We start from the raw sequence: 21,198 nt of genomic DNA, 5'->3' as shown, positions 1-21,198 counted from the left end.
AGTAGGCCTTTACCAGTGCTGGTAGAGTAATGATGTGAATACTGTAAGTCTGTGGCATTTTACTGTATGCTTACAAAGAGGACAACACAGGGAGACGAGTGCACTAGTTACATTGTAAATAATGAATGGAGTGCTTCAAAGTGGCTTCGAGGTATGGTGTCAATGCAGTTCTTAACAATGACAGTAACAAAGAGTTAACACAGAAGTTGATTACATGAAAGTGAACTAATGAGTGTATCATTTACAAGGAGGCGATAACTGCACACGTCACTGATGCATTTGAGACTTTGGGCAACACTGATGTGTGTCCAGTTCATCTAAGATCTGCTTTCTAGAGCTCTAGAGTTCCCTGAGTAAATACAAACACTGATAATTGTCTGTGAAGTCTTTTGGTGTGAGTGCTGTAGTATGTGTGAAGTGGGGTATAGTTCTTTTCTCTTTCCTTAGGCTGTAAAAATCAAGGGTACATGTGCAGAAAATGTGAAATAAAGACAAACAAACAAAAATGATATTGGGATTTGGTTGTTTCCAAAGTCAACATAACCTTAAAATAAATGTAGCCTAATGAATTGAAGAAAAAAGAAACGTTTTTCCTAAAGATATTTTCATAATCGCATATGTATGTTCAAGTTTTAACATAATTTAAAACCACTTTCTTAAAGTCAGATTCTATTCATCGTTCCTCCATTTATTCGATTCAAGTTCTGGCTGGCTGGAGCCCATCTGTCTTAGGTGCACTCTGGACAGGTCACCAGTTCCACATAGGAAGGCCCCAGTTGGCCTGTGGATTTGAACCCAAGATGTTGCTGCTGTGATCATCACATCATCATCATCACCCTGCTGCCAAAGTCAGATTCCTACATGCAAACTCTTACTCAGATAGAAGGTATCAAGAAATAACTCACTGTTTGTCTGTGTTAGTCCGTTACATAAAACTGGAGGATTTTGATCATGCTTTTAAGTGATTTGCTGCATGTCAAAATGTCCTGGAGTGCAGAAAGATGATCATGAAAATCAAAACTGCCATGGGTGTTTAATTACATTTTTGGATGTTATTGTGCCTTGAGCACCAACTAATACACATCACTTTACACTTATGAAAGTTCAATTTGCTTTATCAAAGAGCATAATTCTTCTTGTTCTTTTGGCTGCTTTCTTTAGCAAAGAATCTTCTCTTTTCCCTCTGCCTAGCATCTCCATATTCAGTATCCTTTGTCTTATATAGCCACTATCGGTCCTCTGCACGTGTCTAAATCATGTCAGCCTTGTCTATAAACTGCTCAACATGAGCTGCCCTGTCAGTATTGCCTCAGAACCAGTCTCTACTGTAATTCCACCCTCACCTTAAACCAATCTGTCACTCCTACCACACATCTCATCAATGACTTGCTGATAATGTATATTTTTATTTAGATTTCTAAAGCGGCAATCATCATGTCAAGGTTTCGCTTAACAATAAATCAATCAATAAATCAATAAATAAATTCAATAAATTAAAAAAAATAATAAAATGCACCCGTAATTGCGCATACTCGCCGCGAGAGGGAGACATTTCATGCGTGTCGCTGTTTCTGCGACGGAAGTGGGAAGTCAGAGGAGGCTGTACCTGCTGTACAGCTGTGCTCCGTGGCTAACAGCTAACCTCCGTTGTGAAAGTATCGGGATCCGCTAATTAAATAAGTCATCTCGACAGCCACTCTGAGACTCTGACTTTAACATGGGAAAAGGTGGAGGCACATTTGAAAGGCTTCTCGGTAAGTTAACAGCACATGCGTAAGTTGAGAGTAAAATAAGCAACTATAAGGCAGAGTGCGATGTTTTCCAGCGTATTGTTTTGACAGTCGATCGGGCTGTGGCTCCCAGGCCAGCTAGCTTTTTTTTCCTAGCCTGCTAACAAATTCGCTGCTATTGTTCGAAGGCCAAGAAATGCTAAGAAGTTAGCTGAAGCGAACAGTTTTAACTCAAAGTCTGGTCCAGTGTTATCGCCTTGCTTTTAGTTAAGCTAACCAAAGCTGTTGCTGTGTTCCTGTGCGTTTCATACACGGTAATATACGATTAGCTGTTACTTCACACATTAACTACCCCATATCCAAGGAAACCAGGCAGACAAACACAACGCTGGTATTCGTGAGGCGCTCTGTTGTCCTGAGTTTTTTTTCTTTAAAGACCACAACAGGTTGATTAGTTCGCTGACACATGTCTATAATTAGCGACTGGGATACTTTGTGATCCACGTATAGACCTACGCTAACGTCAGATGGCTAATAGTTGCTTTTACTCCATGACTAATCATAGAAAACAAGGCGTCTCTGTCGTAGCATGTTTCAACAGTTACCTTGGTTTAAAACGAGTCCCAAGTGAATTTCCAGTGATGCAACAACAAGTTTCTTGGGCTACAAAGACGAGCAGGTTAGCTAGCGAACCTGGATGAAAAATGTATACACCCAGTAAATGTCAAATTATTTTGTGAAGTGTCAAATGAATACGCAGCTGTGCATATTGATTACTATTAAACTATTTTCAGACATTTTAGGTCTCTTTAGTTCAGCTGGAGAGTTTTGCCTACTCTGCCAATGTAACCAGTAATAATTTGATATTTGAGGCCTAAATATCAAAGTGTTTGTATTAAAACCATCAAATAGGTTATAAATCGTGTGTTTGATTCTTCTTACCAGTGATGGAAATGGTTTCAGAATTTGAATCCATTAAATATAATTCCTGCCGAACTTATCATTGCAGTCCCAACTTGTTTTTCCTCAAGGATTCAAGGGTTTTTATTCCATTTCAAACGTGTGTATTCACATGAGTTGAAACTAAATTTAGCACTTAGGTCCCTGTTTAACGCCAGCAACAATGAGAACACACAAGAGAACAATATACAGAAACAAGGAAAAGAAAACATATTTACAGTGTCATAGAGAATGACTAATCATTTTTAAGGGTATGGAGGATATTGCAAATACACAATTGGTGTCTTTTTTACGATTGGCTAGGAGAAGTAGACACATGAGCAGTCTAAAAGCATGGTGGTTCTGCTCTTGATACTCTGTGGCCTCCTGCTTGAGGGGAGGGGAACAAACACTGCATGTGCTTGGTGAGTGGGGTCTTTCAAGATAGAGGAGGCCCTTTTCCTGTATCTGCTGGCGTAAATGTCTGTAGTGATGGGGAGGTCCTCAGCAGAGGCGTTTTCTCTGCCGTCTTCAGGACACTCTTTCCCCACAAATCTGCAGAATAGGTTTAAGACTGAGCTAACAAGTTCCTCGTACTGCAACCTCCTGAAAAAGTGGAAGCGTTGGTGTTTGTGTCTTAACCAGGACGGAAATGTTGTGACACCAGATAGGGTTTTCAGTGAGATGTACACTAAAGCTGGCGACCACTTCCACAGTTGTTCTACTGATTTGCAGGGGCGGAAGCTAGTCTTTGTCCCTTCTAAAAAGCACACTCATCTCCTTTTTTTTTCTTGAACTTGATGCAGAGATACTATACCTGCACCACCTCTGCAGTTGTTTACCCCCTGCCTGTAGTCAGAATCATTGTTGTTGTTGAAGCATAAATTTTACCTGACGTTCAAAGTATAGAAGCAGATAAAAAAAAAAAAAAAGTCTGAACTGAGTAATGCACACCTCTAAATCTATGATCAGATTCACAGTTTTATAGCAGATGTCATGTGTATTTAAAACATTTAATCTTTTTAAATATATTTAACTCAAAATTAAACCACCATTATGTGTGGGTGATTGCTGAATTCACAGCACACATCCTTCAGTTTGACATGTAATAAAATGATATTTGGTTCCTAAAAATTGGGCAGTTTTTTTTATTTTATGATTTGCAAACAGGTCGTTTGTTGTGCTGAAAGTTGGATTAGGTTCCACTTGTATTTAGAAATGCAAATCAAGACCAGGTTTCATCTACTAAATGCATCGCAATCATATGCCAAACAGGATTATCACTTCGTGCTATCAGTGCTTTCCTGTTTTCCCCACAATTCCGCAGGGCATAACAAATGTCAGATCCAGGTCTGCAGCGCTTTGGCACACCTGAATCATATGCAAGGCTATTTTCTTTCTGACAGCTGAACTCACGGAAGCATCTGTAGCAATAAAATATTTTTAGTTATCCCTGCTGATGATGATATAATAAATAAGTAGATCTCTATTATATCATTAAGGTTTGACACCTCAAACCTTTTGTGTAGTAATAGTTTGATATCATACAAAGATCGATCTGGAGTCCTACGTTAATAGCAGGAGTACAGATGTTTCTATAAAGCTTAAAGCATGTGGAAGAAGCGTTTGTTCATGTGTAACTGCCGGTGCAGTTTTGTGGAGCTGCTGTTGTAGATGCCATTTGACAGACATGCATGTTAAAGCTTTCTGTACTCATGCAGATAAAGCCACCAGTCAACTGCTTCTGGAGACTGACTGGGAATCCATCCTGCAGATCTGTGATCTCATTCGACAGGGAGACACACAGTGAGTGATTCTGTCTTCTTCCCCTCTACAGTCACATCCTCCAGCAGCTGAAGATTTAATACAGCTTCGACTATTGTCTTCAATGTTTTTGAAATAAACATACTTGAGAGTTTGCTTATTGAATTTATGCCAATGATTCTGCATTAAGCGATATCTGTGTTTTTTGTCCTTGCAGAGCTAAATATGCCATTGGGGCCATTAAAAAGAAGCTGAATGACAAAAATCCACACGTGGCGATTTATGCACTTGAGGTAAGACGTGTGGAAAGTATACAATCAAAAATACAAAATCTCTGTTGCCTGTAAACATAGTTTGATTTTTGCTTTGGTTGGTGTGTTCTCTTGCTTTGTCACCTAACTGTGGGCAATAGTAGACTTGGCATCTTTTGCGTTGGGTTGTTGAGAATAATGCAGCCTCACCCTTCAGGTCTTGGAGTCAGTGGTGAAGAACTGTGGCCAGACGGTGCACGATGAGGTGGCGAGTAAGCAAACCATGGAGGAACTGAAGGAGCTACTTAAGGTGACATTCATTTTATCTACTCCCTGTCTGCTCAGTTCTGTGTTGGCCTGTGTTGTCTTCTTACTGTGAAGCTTAATTTGTTGGCAGAGGTCAGGCGGAGCGGTTGCTTTGGCTTAATCAATGAAGAGTTTTAGTCTTTATTCAAACCTTTATTCAAACACAGGCTCCAGATTCCCAAAGGTGTACATGTTAGAGTGATGTTAAAGTGAGCAGCCACACAGTGGTCTGATATTAAAGTAGTTGATACTAAATGAACTTTTTAAAAAACAGGTTTAGCGTCTTTACAGTGCTTCAATTATATATTTTGGCTGGAGGCTTCATAAGCTTTCCCCCTCTCCTATGACTGCTCACTCTTTCAGCTGACTGGATTACAGCATGAGCTAGCAATATTTGATTGGATCCTAACTGTATCATGTGACACAGGCTGTATACCGCATGCTGGTTTCAACTTCCTGGTGATGTCATTGCCTTGTGACAGGAGTCTTTTTTTTTTTTTTTCTTCAGATGAAAACAAGGGACTTCCCGCCTCACAGTGTTGATGAATTCAGTGTGTTATTTGACAGTAGAATTCAGAAACAGGGAAAGTAGACCTTTTTGCTTTAATTGTGTGTAAATTCCTTGACTTCCAGAAACAGACGGAACCAAATGTCAGAAACAAGATCCTTTACCTGATCCAGGCCTGGGCTCACGCCTTCCGCAATGAACCCAAATATAAAGTGGTTCAAGACACCTATCAGATCATGAAAGTGGAAGGTAAGTTTGAACGAGCCGAGTGCTCACATCTGAAATGAAACCAAAGGATCTCTGAAAGCATACTGACCCAGAAAATGTTTTCTAACAGGCCACTTAAAACTGGGTGATACCAGTTCAGATGATTTGTAATGATAAAAACTGATTTTATTGATTCAAATTTCATTGTCAAAAGGTACATCAGCAGCTAGTAGTTATTGCCTCTTTGTGATTTTTTTGTAGCTGTTGTAAAAAGATTTTCTGCTTTTGTTTGTCTGCAGGTCATGTTTTCCCCGAGTTCAAGGAGAGTGACGCCATGTTTGCTGCTGAGAGAGTAAGATATTTTGTGTTTCTTGTTTTACTGATGTGTGAAGAGAGTTATATTTTTGTGGCATGTGCCCCTTACATTGAGAAGTAGTTGAGTAATGTGATGTCTGCTTTGTTTATCTAGGCCCCTGACTGGGTTGACGCTGAGGAGTGCCACCGGTGCAGAGTCCAGTTTGGCGTTATGACAAGAAAGGTAGGCCGGGCCTGCTTGTAACTAGGCCACTTGGAGGTTTTATGGTTTCCTTCATTCATTTGATGCTGTGAGTGTGTGTCTGCGTGTATGCGGTACGTTCTCACGGCGCATGTGTGGAAATCAACCTCATTTTGTGTCCTGTGCTTTCCCAGCACCACTGTCGAGCCTGTGGTCAGATTTTCTGCGGCAAGTGTTCGTCTAAGTACTCCACCATTCCAAAGTTTGGGATCGAGAAGGAAGTGCGTGTGTGCGAGCCCTGCTTCGAGCTGCTTAACAAGTGAGTCCACAGATGTGGTGATTAAAATGTTAGAATTAGTGTGAAAAACAGGCTGTGTGTAACATGGTGGCCCTGGATAGTACAAGTGTTTATGTCTCACAATTATCTAGGGTGCAACAGATTAAACACAGTGAACACGTGACTGATTTTATTCAAGGTAAAAACGATATGTAGCTGTGATATGACTTGTAAAAAATGATAGGTTAAATATGTGCAGCTGTGGTGCTGAGGTAAAATGCAGAGAATGTGTTATGGAGAGAGGAAAGAGGGCAAATATTTGTGTGGTGGAATGAGGAAGTGCAGGAAAATATTCAAAGGAGGAGGGAAGCAAAAGAAAAGTGGGATAGTAGGGGAGATGAGTAAAGTAGACAAGAGTACTAGGAGGTTAGGGGTACAGCAGAGGTGGAAAAGGCTTAGAGTGAGCTGTATGTGACGCTAGCTGGGCGCTAAGGAACGAGAAAAGAATTTTTATCGACTACGTAGACAAAAAGATAAAGCTGGAAAGGATGTGCAGCACGTTAATTTGATTAAGGGTAGTGATGAAAATGTACTAATGAGTGAGAGTGTGTTTTGAGAAGTTGGAACAAATACCATTAAAGAAAAACACGGAAAGACTTATAATGAAAAAATGGTATGTAGATATTTGAAGATAATGCCGGTTTTAAAAATAAACTATGTAAACGTATGCAAATTATGTCTGCGACTGTGTAACGTGTTCTGAGGCATGTTTGCACATGTTTGGCAGCTGATACTGAAAGACTGCTGGTAACACTGGGTGAAACATGCTGTGTAGTCAACTGCTCCAAGCAGTCGTTAAATTGTCTCACTCGCAGCTGGTAATTCACAGGACAATGCAGAAAGATTTTAGCTGGACGTGTCAAGCTAAAATCAGGAAGTACTTAGTATGCTGCAACATGAGTAGTTAAGTTTTTTTTTTTTCTAAAAAGAAAAGAAATAGATGGATTGTGAAAACATGCAGACTATGTTTGTGAGCCTGTCTAGTAAGTAAGTAAAGTTTATAAGGCTTTTCACAAGACCTGTTGTCACAAAGTGCTGTGCAAACAGAATAATTATAATGAAATATGATAGAAAATTAAAATACAGTTAATAGCAATACAAAACCAGGCTCAAAATAAAATGGAGATGATTAATAAACAGTGTCAACAAGAGCTTGTTTAATATGTTTTTAACTGATGTCTATCAGAGTGAACAGCTCAGAAAGCAGTTCAGTTTCCTTCTTTTGGCATCAGAAGAAAGTAAGAAAAGCGCTGGCTTTTAAAATGGACTGAAGCAAAGTGGAAAAGTGTTCTGTTGTCAGATGAATTGAAATTTGAAATTCTTTTTGGAAAACATGAATATTATATCCTCTGGACTGAAGAGGAGGTGGTTTGCTATCAGTGGTCAGTTGCATTCTTGATGGTACTGGGGACCTGGCAGCCTGCACATCTGGAAAGGCATTATCGGCACTGAACGTTTTTAGAACAAGATACGCTCCTAGCCAAATGACGTCTTTTTCAGGGAAGGCTTTGCAAGACAGTAGTTGAAGAATATGCCTGCACTCCATACCTTTCACTGATTGAAAGCAGCAAAGAACACCTAGAATCCCACATCACACAGGAATTGGACAGCATTCCTTAAGAAAAATGTTTAAGTGCAAAAGAAAATAATAAATAATACTGTATTGTAAAATAAGTTATGCAAACAACGTAAAACGCCTTGTTTTATGTTGTAAATAACATTTTAATTTATGCCTTATAAATTAAAATGTTATTTACTTATTAGAAAACTTTCTTACATTAGTAGCAATAAAACAAGTTCTGACAGTATTATATTTCTTGTTTGAGGTAGCGCTAATGTGTATGTGTGTACACACACGTGAGCTAGTGAATGAGTGAGTATGTGTGTGGGATCCTTTAAAAGAGCATGTGGCGGCTGCAACGAAGCAAAGTGAGCATATCAACAGTTGTGGTTTGAGGCCGTTTTTCCTGCAGCAGAAAACAGACATTCTGATGATGATGATGATGATGATAATATTATTATAATGATGATAGTATATGTATGTGTGTGTATATATATCTGTATTTTCACTATCTCTTCCACAATTTGGGGGGGGGGTAATCTGGACAAAATTTGTATGAACATCGTCGCACATACAACAATAAATAATGCTGAAGTAATTAGAGATGGCACGATACCACTTTTTTATGTCCGATACTGATATCATAAATTTGGATATCTGCCGATACCGGTATGAATCCGATATAGTGTATTTTTCAATCAATAAAACAGGTTTTTTTTTATATCTTGCTGCATTTTGTATAAGTTCATACTCACGTTTTAAAAAACAAAACACTAAAGCTATTCTGTTATACCTGTATGCAAAAAATACACTGCACCCAAACTATTTCATAGTTCAGCAATACTGATCAATCTAATAAACCTGAACCTACACGATCCTCCCTATTCTGGTATTTTAAAGAGTACTTAGCAGAAATATTAAACAACCTAACTAATAGGGTTGTCAGCTCCCAGTAAAAAAATAAAAATAAAAATAGGGAACCACCCACCCTCCGCCTTGTGATGCTTAATCGACGTAATCAACTAGAAGTAATAAATCAGACATTAGGACATTTCAGCTTCGACTTCAAGAAATCGTGATATGCGTCTTCACTGTTTCCTGTTATTTATACACGGAACAAAGAGCTGATGAGCGAGATGTATTGATGATAAGGGTTGTTGTTTACTGTTTCTCTAATGTAGCAGCTTTCTGTATGTTAACTGGGGAAAAATACTTAAACACAAATATAACAGAACTTTAGTGAATAAGAACGACAAACTAAAACAAAGGTGTGTACCATACTTGGAAGCATTGTTTGTCAGTGTGTGTGTTGGGATGGAGATCCGAAATCCAAATGGGAGTAACTTGAAAGTGTTTCCCATGATGTTTTGTTGTATTGTTCTCTCTTTGGAGTGCTACTGTTGTTTCAAGCAGCATGCTTGAAACTCTGATTTACAAGGTTATTTGTCCTCCCTGATCCCTCTTCCTTAGCAGCCACCCCTCCCTCTCTCCTCCACTTAGGAAAGCTGAAGGAAAAGCCCCTTCCTCAGGCTCTGCTGAACTGCCACCTGAGTACCTGACCAGCCCACTGTCCCAGCAGTCACAGGTAATAATTTGAAACTCTTTATATCAATCACTGTCTTTCTAGATTTTTTGTTTTTGTTTTGTTACCTGTTAAATATAGGACTTAAATGATTTTCGAGTTATTATATTGTTGTTGTTTTTTTTACATTTTAGACAGCTTTCTAGCCTTTTTGGAAAAAGTTGCCAAAATTGTCACACTGGAAATAAATAGTCATGTACACCCCATCATTCATTAGCTTAAAGAACCACCTTTACCAGCAATCACTTGAAATCAGTGTTTTCTAGCTGACTTTAATTCCCATATTGCTGTGGAGGAAATTTGTCCCAATCTTTCCTACAGTGTTGCTTTGGTTCACTGAGATTTGCAGGCAGAGCTCTCTTAATGTAATTCTACAGCATTTCAATCAAGCTGAATGTCTGGGCTTTATTTGTGGTCATTATGAAACCTTTAGTGTTTTCTTTTTCAGCTATTCTATTGTAGATTTGTTGTAATTTAGATGATCCAGTTGCAGCCAAGCTTTCGCTGTTGGACTCTCCTGCTATATATTTCTCCTGCTCTTCTTTCTCACCAGATGCCCCCCAAGAGAGATGAGGCTGCCCTGCAGGAGGAGGAGGAGCTGCAGCTGGCCATAGCCCTTTCTCAAAGTGAGGCTGAGGAGAAGGAGCGAATGGTGGGTTGCTAAGCTGAAATGCTCATTTTTGGGTATGGATGTGTTTGTTTTCAGCTAGTATATAGAATAAAAGCTGACACACAGCTGAATGCTCAATTGCAGAGACATAAGAACTCGTACTCGATGTATCCCAAAACCGATCCCACCCCAGTGACTTCCTCAGCTCCCCCAGTCAGTACCCTCTACACTTCCCCTGTGGTAAGGCTGTTTCCAGCAAAATCACTTATGAAAACATTTTTTGTAGAGTATGATTTTAAAAGCATGTTTGAAAGATTTTTATTATTGTTAAGCAAATTTTAAAATGCATTCTTTTTTGACTATTATGAAACACATTGCAGAACTCCTCTGCTCCATCAGCTGAAGATGTAGATCCTGAGGTACATTGCTCTTCTCAAATGTTAACAGTATTGCTGATTAATGGAAATGCTACACCGTGCTTTTAAAGCTAATAAGGAAATATGACATCATTCCAGCTGGCCCGTTACCTGAACAGAACATATTGGGAGAAAAAACAGGAAGAGGCTCGCAAGAGTCCCACCCCCTCAGCCCCTGCCCCTGTGACATTGGCTGAGCCACTTCCGGCAATCAGTCAGCCCGTGGAAAGTCACGTCCCGGTCCAGCCTGTCAACATAGTGGAGGTATGCTGAAGTTGTGAGCTCTAAAAAACCAAAATCAAGCTAAACACAAATGAGCCCCTGCTCATGGTTTGCCCTGTTCATCCCCTCTTTCAGCAGCAGTACCAGAATGGCGAATCAGAGGAGAACCATGAGCAGTTTCTGAAGGCTCTGCAGAATGCTGTCACCACCTTCCTGAACCGCATGAAGAGCAACCACATGCGTGGGCGAAGCATCACTAACGACAGCGCTGTGCTCTCACTCTTCCAGTCCATCAACAACATGCACCCACAGCTTTTGGACATCCTCAACCAGCTAGATGAGAAGCGATGTAAGCGTTGGCCTTGTGTAATTGTGTCCATGTTTATAGATTTCTCTCTCCACGTGTCCAGGCTCTGAACTGTGATGATCTGTGTCTTGTCAGTGTATTATGAAGGGCTGCAGGACAAGCTAGCTCAGGTTCGTGATGCTCGGGCCGCTCTCAACGCACTCCGGGACGAACACAGAGAGAAACTGCGTCGCGCTGCAGAGGAAGCGGAAAGACAGAGGCAGATCCAGCTGGCACAAAAACTGGAGATCATGAGGCAGAAGAAACAGGTACTGAACTGAATCTGTTCAATGAGAGTTCAGATATAATAGGCCATTACCATGCTCACAGGTATTTCTTTGGACCGCAGGAGTACCTGGAGATGCAAAGACAGTTGGCCATTCAGCGCCTCCAGGAGCAGGAGAAAGAGAGGCAGATGCGTTTGGAGCAGCAGAAGCACACCATCCAGATGAGGGCCCAGATGCCTGCTTTCTCTCTTCCCTATGCCCAGGTACACATTTTATACTCCATCTGGCCTCAGACTGAACTCAACCCAAGGATAATCTAGTCAGTAAATTCACTTGATATTGCAGAAACCAAATGTCTCAATAATAGCAGAAATATATGAACCTAAAGAATAAATTTCAGCTAATGAAACATTTTTTTAGATTTCAGCGGGAGACTTTTTATGTTTTTGAACTTTTTTAAGTTCATTGTAATCTTTTGGTGAAATTTTAATGCTGTCTTTATTTGCTGTTATGTAGATGCAGTCTTTGCCCCCCAATGTCGCGGGAGGGGTGGTATACCAACCCGGTGCTCCGCCCAGCTACCCAGGCACTTTCAGCCCCGCTGGTTCTGTGGAGGGTTCACCTATGCACAACATCTATATGAATCAGCCAGGGCAGACTGCACCAGCACAGTACCAGGCTATGCCTGGTCCTACCACAGGTGAGGAGGTTCACAAGAAAAAGGATCAGCTGAAAAGACAAGAAATCTACCAACTTTGGTCATCTGGTGTTACAATTAGCAATATGATCTAAAATCTTAATCGTTCACTACAATGTTTTGTGTTTCCTCCCCCCCTTTCTTTCAGATCCCAATATGGTTAATGCATACATGTACCCACCTCCAGGAACTAATGGGCAGCCCGCTCCTCCGCCTGGTCAGGCTCCACCCACAACTAGTCCACCCTACTCCACCTATCAGCCCACACCTACGCAGGGTTACCAGGTCTGACAAAGCTCCACTTAAATTTTCTGATTAATACATGAAATGCCACAAAAACGTTTAAAGATGAATGCATCTCACTGTTCTCTGTGTTTTGTGCAGAATGTGGCCTCTCAGGCGCAGAGTATGCCCCCCATGTCCCAGGCACCCCCCACTAACGGTATGGGTTATATGGGTTACCAGCCGTACAATATGCAGAACATGATTTCAGCATTGCCGGGACAGGACCCCAATATGCCCCCTCAACAGCAGTACATGCCAGGCCAGCAGCCCATGTATCAGCAGGTCAGTTGTATATTTATATATTTGAAGCTTCTGACAGACTAAAAGTTAATTGGTTCAACTGTCATTCACAGTTAACGCATGAAAGCTTTCTTTATTTTTATCTTTGGTATTTTTATTTAGGTTATTTAAATGTCAGTCCTGGCTAATCTTCCTATTTTTACTTGTGCTGCTAGGTTGCTCCCCCTGGTGGCCCCCCACAGCAGCAGCAACAGCCTCAGCAGCCACAGCAGCAGGCACCTCAAGCCGTGCCGGGCAGCGCAGAGGCACAGCTCATCTCCTTCGACTGAAGAGCCTCACGCTGCTGGGTCTAACACACTACAGCTCCTCTCCCTGTTTGGTCTCTTTCTTCCCTCTCTGGACTCTGAGGATACCCTCTGGAAACACACACATAATTCCCACTTTCCACCTCGCTGTGATTTTTGTGGCAACGTGAAATATTGTGATGATGTTGCAGAACTGTTGCTCTCCTTGCCTCTCCCCCGCTGAAGTATAAAAATCAGGAGGGGTGAAGCTGCAATGGGAAGCGCCATAACCAAGAACCTTCACCCTCTTCCTCCTCCTTTCCAGCTGATATGTATGTAGTATCTCCTTATTAAATGAATAACTGAAGAGCAGAAATAGTCAGTGGTATTAAAGTTACAGAAAATATGACCATTTAGGAGATTAAAAAAAAAAAAAAAAAGAGAGAAGAAGATGCAACCATCCTTTGTCTCACATTTTTCTAAATCCAAATTTGCATGTTGAAATTTCAGTTCTTTTCTGGAATGGAAGCAAATTATTTCAACGTGTTTTAACAGTTTAAGAAGTGACTGAGAAACATCTGTATTCACTGTTTAAGATGCTGTTGGTATGTCTGAAGAGTGACAGCACAGTCAGACACCTGGAAAAAATCTCACTAATGCATAAGCAGTAGTTTTCATATCATCCCTTCTCATAATTACAAATTAGAGTCTTCTTTTTTAATGGGGGGGCATTTATTTGTTGTGTGCTGCTTCAACTGTGTGTTAATATAGTTTCAGAGACGATGCAGGGATTAGCACGTTGTGGGAAAACTGTTTAGAAAATTAGCTGGGTGGTTGTTTCGTCTTCATCAATTATACTTAATTAACTAAATCATTAAAAATCCACAATTAGTAACAATAAAATATTCATACTAAAAGCAGTCCAGCAGTTCTAATAGCATTTTGCATCCCTTCTGTTAAAGCGACTGGTGTTGCCGAACATCAAGTGCCATCACAAAATAGAAGCATATGAACTTAACCTGTAATAAAGTGCAAGTTTCCTCCAGGAGTCCCAGCCTACATTCTATTAGTTGTAATTTTCACATATACAGATGCCTGCATCGGGAGTACATGTGGGCACTCTTTCGAAAGTCTACTTGAGTATCCAGAAGTGAAGAAAAGCTTGCAGAGCAAACATGATGTGCTGCATGTATGTATCACACACCCAATCAGTGGTTTCTGTAACTCTTCAGTTGGCGTCTGTGAACTTCTTTATTCCAACATACTGATCTGACTTTGAAGTAATTTTAAAATTATATTTAATAAATATCTGGTTCTTACTGTCCACGTGCCTCGACTTGTATTTTGTAACCACACACAGAGGAGGGTTGTTTTTTTTAAAGCTTTTATTCAACTATATCCATTATCAGATTGCAGAATTGTCTTACAAATATAAAGACTATAGACTTACACTCATAACTGATGTGAACTAATTAATGTCCTTTTGGTATTTTGGTTTCTTTAGAGTTTTCTGAAGATGAGGCATTTGTAGTATTCTTCCATCTCAATCTAAAAGAAGGAAACATTACAAGTGTAAAAGGCATGCTGCTGGGAGGTGGAATCGCCTCCAAGCCGAGATACATGACTTACTATCCGCTCCATACGCATCCCGTTCCCATAGGCCAGCTGTCTGAGCACGTCGATATCTGGAAGACCCCAGTCTGGATTCCTGTATGCAGCAGAACCAAACATGGTCCATATCTTATCCTAACAGCCAACCACATACACATATTACCAAATAGCTGCTACTCACATTTTTCGTAGCTCCTCATCCAGCTTTTCATTACAACTTGGTGTGATGATGCCATTAACAGCATACACCTGAGAAATGTTTTAATTTGACATCAGTTAGTAGGTTCAGGTTTATTTGTAGTGTAATTAACTATCATTACGTACCCCATATGTTATCAAAAGGCCGTTTTGTTTGAGGATCTGTCCTGCTCCACTGAACACTCCCTGAGAAAATGATAAGTAAATAAAATACTGTGGGGATATCTCAAGCTCTTCAGTTGATTTATAAGCAACCAGGCCTACCTGGGCTGTTTTGAAGGAGCTGTATTGCAGTAAATTAATGGAAATAATAACGTCACAGGAGTTGTGACTCAGTCCTGCCCATTTCTCCCACGGATCACTGGCATCCAGGTGAACAGGTGGTAGCACCGTCTTTGCTTGGGTTGCAGCAATATATGCCTTGATACTGCCAACAAGGTGTGTACGAGCTTCATTTTAGATTTAATGTCAAATCCATAGACTTCAACAAATCACTTGTTTAAATACATCATTGATTTAACTGGAATATGTTCGTAAATCTTTCTGTCACACATAACTATACTGACACGTCAACATGGCAAGCACTTTCTGAAAGGCACAAACCTCTCTAGAGAATCCTCTTTGATGTCTGATGGCTGCCAAATGACAAAGGGCATCTTCTGAGCAAACCGTATGATATGCTGGCCAGTTCCAGAACCAAGCTCTAAAGCAAATAACTGCCTGTGTGACTGGCTCTCCAACACATCTTCGAGCACTGAACAAACACTCTCCCAGTTCCTTTCAGCCTGAGGAGACAGCAGCATGGCCTGAAGGAAAAAGAAAAGAAAAGATGTGTGCCTCTTTTATCTAGCATTGCACTCCCATGCATTGCATTGTTCTCTTAGCGGATGCTTCTTACCTTTTATTTGCACTGGCGATAAAGGCCAGTGGAGGGAATGGCATGTTGGTGGAAGACAGTAGCAGCAGATGGGTGGAGAGATTACCTGGTTAAGAGGATTTCCTTCATGCTCCTTCCCAGTGTCCAAGTGCCCAGCATTGGTACGCTACAGGTAGGACGTGCGCAGAGCAAATAGTAGGACAGCTATAGTCTTGAGTCACCTCTTATTTCTTTCTACTTTTCTTGCAAGGAGCCAGTCCACTTTACATTTTTAAAGTGGTCTTGACCAATTATTCTCCAATTCTGACTTTTGACTCATTTACTATTTTTTTCTTTTCTTTTGTTAAGCCTTGTTAAGAAAATCCAAACACAGGACCTCGGATCTGGATCTGACATGGTTTCGGGCTGAATCTGAGCCAGTGGTGTTGTGGATAATGTCAAAGCTGATGAATTCTGAACACAGCAAAATCCCTTCAGATGTTGATCCACTATGCAATTCCACCTGGAAAGCATGTGACTGTAACAGCTTAATTTTTGAGCATTAGAATGATCCCAACCACACTGCCAATGCAGTAAAGACACCTGGATGGAAAAACAGATAATGGAGCACTATGAGTCACTGCATGGCATTGAAGTGATAATGCTAGAGATGGGAAGATGAGACTGGACATTATTATTATTTCAAACTTACTTTCTTTCTGTCGCTCTCTCACGCACATTCATTGTCCCTTGTGGGCTCCCGTAGCAGTTGAATTGAGGTTTTTTAACAGTTCACGCAATGCATTGTGGGTAGGTCAGGAGTAGAGGGGACGCCATGTGCTTTTGAGGCAGAGGATCCGCTGGAAGGAGACGTGTGTGTGATAAATTTGTCTGTTTTCTCAGAGAGAGGACCACCGGCTCCATTTACCGTCGGCATGTTCTGCACCAGCCGCTGCCTCCGCACCGCGCTGCGAGCCGCAGCCAGCACGCATCGGTACGTAACAGGCGGAGTACACCTGTATCCGAGTGTCTGCGGCTTCAAGGGCAGAGAGCCGGCCACTGCTGCCGCTTAATTTGGATGGAGAACATGATGTTGTCTTTTTAATTCGTCTAAAGACAGACGATGCGCGTTGTGTGAGCACAGAAATGAGTTTAGTGGTTTGCGGCTGTGTGCTAAGTAGGTTAGCCGACGTTAAGGGTTCTCTCGCAGGCTTCAACTTGAACAACGTGACCAATTGAGCCCTGCTGTCCGACTAATGACACACAACGCAGTATACCTTTATGGCTTCGTCTTAAAAAAATCTAAGAGAAGCATGGCTTCGATTTTTTTTCTTACCTACACTGGTCAAATGGGACTTTTCTGGTATTTGACAATAGTAAAAATACCCTGGATGATTTTTTTTAAAACATTTTTTATAGCTTGATAGGCTACATTACCCTGTTAAAACTGACTATAGAGCCACCACTGGGGTTTTTCGGGGATCTTGAGACTTTCAATGCCATGTGTGTGTAAAAGAGGCAGTTGTGTCTTAAAACAGACATGTCCAGACTGTCAGCTGGAGATTTTATGATGTAAGCCACCGTGGCTTGTCCTGGAGCGCTTCTCTCTCTTCATCCTTATCAGGACCTCTCAGCCAAAGCTGTAGTTTCCTCCAGTGTCGCCCTGGTTACATGGAGGCTGACTGCCCTTTGCACAACTGTGTCCACATGCCTGACAATTTGTTGTAACCATCAGACACTATAAGTGCATCGTCTGTACGTCCCTCATCCAACTGGTTTCCATGCAATCAACAAAGAGCAACTGCTCAGCTGAGCTGTCCACGTCTGTCATTGTGAAATCTCAAGTCTGAGATGTTTGAGAAGGCATGAAGAACCACCATGCTGTCAGTTTTACTAACAGGACTGAGCTTCCTGGCCCCTGCCCTTCTTCCACAGTGCATTTCTAGGTCTACATAATTTCTTTGATTACATGATTACAGTCCTGCATTCATAGAATAGCGAGGTTGCTAAACAATGACGGGTAACAAAGAAGATTGAGCTGATATATAACCTTTGTTATATAATGCAATTGTAACCTCAACAGGGAGGGTGTAACACAGAACGGGTAAATAAATTGCATCTGTGAGGGTTATAATTCAATTGATATTATTATTGTACATTCTGCTTACATGAAACTTGATCATGTTCCAAAGGTTTTCAAGTTGGATATTCGTGTTGCAGAGTGTGCCTTTGTAATAAACCTACAATATTCCTGAAATCTGTACTTACTGCCAGAATATAATGGTTGATTTCTTAGCTCACAGGTACTTGCCATAATGTCAACCAGTCCTGCCCGCCCTAAGCGTTACTGCTCTGCATTCTTGTGCCATCTCGCATATAACATACAACAAATCTGTTCTTACTATTCTTACCAGGGATGCGTGACTCTCCAACCAAAGCTAGCCAGTACCTGCAGAATCCTGCCAAATCCTTTGTGGTGTGGTGTTTTTGTATAGCATTATTTGCTGATGCAAAACTGGAATTTCAGGGTTTTTTGCTTGCCAAATTACCATAATTTGTTTGAGCTGTTAAACTGCAAAGCAATAAGCATAAAAGTGTCCTCCAGGTGAAATAAGAAAGCAAACCCATCTCATAGTAATAGCTACTGTCTTTACACAGTGAGAAGCTTGAGGGGTTATTTGGTGGTTTGCAAATTGAGACCATTAATTATGCATAAGTCAGGCAGTCTGCACTCTAAATGTAAGAAGGATTGTTTTGTGGATTTGTGGATACAGTCTGCCGTTTAGCTAATCGCTTTTCACTTTTCCCAGGCAACAGCTTCAGCGGCAGACACCAGCCTTATGTGCTCTCAGACTTCTGAAAACCAGTCAGGCCTCGTCTTCAGATGCCATCCCCACCCCTCCTCTAGATGGATCCCCCAAACAGTATTCCCCCAAAATCCAGCAGCTTGTCAGTGACATAGCCAGCCTCACCTTGTTAGAGGTGTCTGATCTCAACGAACTCCTCAAGGTTTGTGGGAAACCTAAAACCACAGTGCACTTTGTCTGAGCTTCTTGCTGTCCGTTTGTGTTAAATGTTGAGTGATAACTTGTTTGTCTTTACCACAGAAAACTCTGAACATTGAGAGTGTCGGAATGATGCCGATGGGGGCGATGGCGACATTAGCTGCTCCTGCAGCTCAGGTATTGATAATTGTTTTTAAAGGGAAGTTCTGAAGACTGCCTTATAAATCATTAATGGCTTAAGTAGCAACATACATCATTATTGTTCTTTTTCAGATGTCTAGCTTAGGAATTTAAAGCCACTCATAGTTGATGTGGCCAACGAGGCTCTGTGCGCACAGTTAAATGACCTCGATTGTGTTCCTTTTGCAACTAGGCTGCAGAGGAGGAGGCGGCACCAGCAAAGAAGGAGAAGACTCACTTTACAGTAAAATTGACAGAATTGAAAGCTGCTGAAAAAGTAAAGCTTATAAAGGAAGTGAAAAACTGCATCCAGGGCTTGAATCTGGTGCAGGTAAGTCTCACTGTTGGAGCTATTTAAGTGGGCTTATTGTAGCTTTTGGCAAAAAGCAGTGTTAACGGGCCGGTGTTAGAATGTGAGCTATAAAATGTTTATGAGATGACGCTTTGGAGGTAATAATATGCATATATTATTACATAATAGTCTGCAAAATCAGTCCAATTTATTTTGTGAATCAGTTTCAGCTGCTTTGGTGCAAATGAAAATCTCACTGCTGGTAGCATAAAACAGTACATGCAGTCCAGCTCATCCAGGATGACACATCCATTCGTGCTGTCATGAGAAGGTTTGCTATGTCTCCCAGCATGTTCTCAAGAGTGGTGAGGTGATGCAGGTGGGCTGTTACACAAGGAAGGCTGAACAGGGCTGTAGAAGGATATCAAGGGCATCAGTGTCTGCTCCTCTGAGCAAAGAATTGCCAGTCCTACTACATGACCTCCAGCAAGCTCGTCATGTGCATTCCTCTAAACAAACTGTCAGAGGGCACGAGGGTAGCATGGGTTGACGTCTTTTAGTGGGTCCTTTGCTCACAGAGGTTGTCTGTGGTGTTGGCTTTGCAGTGAACCTGTTGTCCCTTTATTTGCACCAAAGTGGGTGAAATGCATTCCCAACAGTTTCTAACTTGACAGATTGATATGAATTTGTTGTATTGTGGTGATCAAGTGTTCCTAATTTCTTTCTTTTTATTGTGAGCAGTAACTACAAGCAAACATTGTGTATAGTGTAATTTGCTTTGTCTGCAGTGTTAAAGCTTCTCAAAGCACAAATTTGTTAATTTCACTAATTGTTTTTTTTCTTCTCCGCCCTCTTTGTTTGAAACAGGCTAAGAAACTAGTGGAGTCTCTTCCACAGGAAATCCGGGCCAACGTATCCAAAGAAGAGGCAGAGAAATTAAAAGCAGCCCTGGAGGCAGCAGGTGGCACCGTGGAGTTGGAGTAGATCTCGTCTGCCCTTATGCCCACTGTTCGCCATCATTTTACTACTCATGCACTTCATCCTTGAGTTTATTTCTTTTTATTCGTTTTCTTTCCTCCCTTTTTTTTTTTTTTGTACGACAAAGACGTGGATCGTAAGAGAAATGGAAACAAATGCCTTCTGACATTAACGCCGTCCCCTTACAACGTCAGGTCGGGACGGCACAGCTGAGACTGAACTCTCCGGCACGCAGCCTTCGCAGATGTGCCGCCACACTGTTTGGTGGTTCGCTTGTCTGATACACGTGTCACAAACAAGCTAAGGAGATTGGTTGGATGCAGAGTAACGCCTTTTTCAGACATGGGATGAATAACATTGCAGTAATGGCATTGTGTCAATCGGCCATTGATCACGTTAATGTTCCTCTGGTTTCTATCTGACCTTCCTGCGACAGACTGAGAGAACTTCTCTCTCTGTCATTGTTACAAAGAGCTGCATGTGCTGCGTGGTGTTGCAGAGAGAGCTGTACCCTGCCCCCCCACATGCATGCTCTAAAAAGCTTTCTTCTGTATTAGGAAGAATGCTTGAATCGTATTCCAAATTAGAAACGATGTAAACGTTTCTGCTTTTAATTGCATTCTCCTGTGAGCTGAGTAACTCGCCAAAGATGCATGCATAGTTGCTACGGTTGAAATTTATTGCGTCCTACCTCCAGAGGCGTGATCAGGGTGCTGATGGACACAAAACCATGACCACACCAAGATGCTGTCAGATCAGTGGGAAGGAGCGCATGTCTGAAAGAGGCTGAAATTACTTTGTAATTCTTTGTGTTTAATCTTCTCACAAGGTTAAATCTTGCGGTTTCCAGGTTGATACAGATGACTGATGTTGAGGAGCACCAGATACTGTGTGTAGTTCAGAGAATGGCAGGGCTGAGTCCAGATAAATCTCATTGAAATGTTAATGTGATTAAAGTTGAAATAATTATTTTGCTCTTATGTGTTATTGGTCGTGTGGCTGAATTTATGGAAAACTTGATGAGATGTAATCAAGATTTCATGTGTGCTGTGTTGACTGAACATTTATAG

General features: G+C 41.2%; 3 protein-coding genes across 11 annotated transcripts; 2 read left to right on the top strand and 1 right to left on the bottom strand.

Annotated features, from left to right (window-relative positions):
- The first annotated feature begins 1,573 nt into the window (after nt 1-1,573).
- hgs (hepatocyte growth factor-regulated tyrosine kinase substrate) lies at nt 1,574-13,455 on the top strand. Of its 6 annotated transcripts, none has more exons than XM_042227905.1 (20): nt 1,574-1,754; nt 4,391-4,475; nt 4,651-4,726; nt 4,902-4,994; nt 5,630-5,747; nt 6,005-6,057; nt 6,175-6,243; nt 6,396-6,520; nt 9,570-9,684; nt 10,235-10,333; nt 10,436-10,531; nt 10,672-10,710; nt 10,807-10,971; nt 11,065-11,278; nt 11,372-11,544; nt 11,625-11,765; nt 12,019-12,202; nt 12,348-12,484; nt 12,584-12,766; nt 12,940-13,455. In XM_042227905.1, the coding sequence occupies exons 1-20, from the start codon at nt 1,718-1,720 to the stop codon at nt 13,051-13,053; spliced, it is 2,316 nt and encodes a 771-aa protein (XP_042083839.1). In that variant the 5' UTR covers nt 1,574-1,717; the 3' UTR covers nt 13,054-13,455. The 6 variants fall into 6 exon arrangements, with proteins under 6 accessions (XP_042083839.1, XP_014194881.1, XP_014194880.1 ...); XM_014339395.2 differs by having other exon boundaries at nt 5,624-5,747; nt 9,600-9,684; nt 11,068-11,278; XM_014339394.2 differs by having other exon boundaries at nt 5,624-5,747; nt 9,600-9,684.
- A 983-nt stretch (nt 13,456-14,438) lies between these two features.
- On the bottom strand, nt 14,439-16,439 carry zgc:103625 (methyltransferase-like 26 B). Of its 4 annotated transcripts, XM_014339400.2 has the most exons (8): nt 16,386-16,439; nt 15,716-16,276; nt 15,421-15,623; nt 15,082-15,244; nt 14,944-15,003; nt 14,801-14,868; nt 14,638-14,716; nt 14,439-14,556 (listed from the first exon to the last, which is right to left on the bottom strand). In XM_014339400.2, the coding sequence occupies exons 3-8, from the start codon at nt 15,618-15,620 to the stop codon at nt 14,509-14,511; spliced, it is 618 nt and encodes a 205-aa protein (XP_014194886.1). In that variant the 5' UTR covers nt 15,621-15,623; nt 15,716-16,276; nt 16,386-16,439; the 3' UTR covers nt 14,439-14,508. The 4 variants fall into 4 exon arrangements, with proteins under 4 accessions (XP_014194886.1, XP_042083841.1, XP_042083842.1 ...); XM_042227907.1 differs by having other exon boundaries at nt 14,944-15,244; XM_042227908.1 differs by having other exon boundaries at nt 14,439-14,716.
- A 31-nt stretch (nt 16,440-16,470) lies between these two features.
- mrpl12 (mitochondrial ribosomal protein L12) lies at nt 16,471-21,097 on the top strand. The gene is made up of 5 exons (XM_005940291.3): nt 16,471-16,667; nt 18,484-18,682; nt 18,781-18,855; nt 19,052-19,189; nt 20,018-21,097. Exons 1-5 carry the CDS (start codon nt 16,609-16,611, stop codon nt 20,132-20,134), a joined length of 588 nt encoding a protein of 195 aa, XP_005940353.1. The 5' UTR covers nt 16,471-16,608; the 3' UTR covers nt 20,135-21,097.
- Nucleotides 21,098-21,198: the final 101 nt, after the last annotated feature.

This window comes from Haplochromis burtoni, unplaced genomic scaffold, assembly GCF_018398535.1.
Source record: "Haplochromis burtoni strain Fernald_Lab_line unplaced genomic scaffold, NCSU_Asbu1 Contig_290, whole genome shotgun sequence".
In the NCBI taxonomy this organism is placed as follows: Eukaryota; Metazoa; Chordata; class Actinopteri; order Cichliformes; family Cichlidae; genus Haplochromis; species Haplochromis burtoni.
The sequence above is the reverse complement of the archived record's forward strand: the minus strand, read 5'-3'. Positions and strand labels throughout refer to the sequence as shown.

Bases quoted from the DNA above. Each gene is read 5' to 3' on its own strand.
- hgs (XM_014339391.2), top strand. From the start codon at position 1,718: ATGGGAAAAGGTGGAGGCACATTTGAAAGGCTTCTCG. The intron at 4,476-4,650 runs GTGAGTGATTCT...TTGTCCTTGCAG, and splicing joins ATTCGACAGGGAGACACACA to AGCTAAATATGCCATTGGGG. The intron at 4,995-5,623 runs GTGACATTCATT...CTTGACTTCCAG, and splicing joins AACTGAAGGAGCTACTTAAG to AAACAGACGGAACCAAATGT.
- mrpl12 (XM_005940291.3), top strand. From the start codon at position 16,609: ATGTTCTGCACCAGCCGCTGCCTCCGCACCGCGCTGCGAGCCGCAGCC. The intron at 18,683-18,780 runs GTTTGTGGGAAA...TCTTTACCACAG, and splicing joins ATCTCAACGAACTCCTCAAG to AAAACTCTGAACATTGAGAG. The intron at 19,190-20,017 runs GTAAGTCTCACT...TGTTTGAAACAG, and splicing joins AGGGCTTGAATCTGGTGCAG to GCTAAGAAACTAGTGGAGTC.
- zgc:103625 (XM_042227906.1), bottom strand. From the start codon at position 15,620: ATGCTGCTGTCTCCTCAGGCTGAAAGGAACTGGGAGAGTGTTTGTTCA. The intron at 14,869-14,943 runs GTACGTAATGAT...AACATTTCTCAG, and splicing joins GCCTTTTGATAACATATGGG to GTGTATGCTGTTAATGGCAT. The intron at 14,717-14,800 runs GTGAGTAGCAGC...TGCTGCATACAG, and splicing joins GATGAGGAGCTACGAAAAAT to GAATCCAGACTGGGGTCTTC.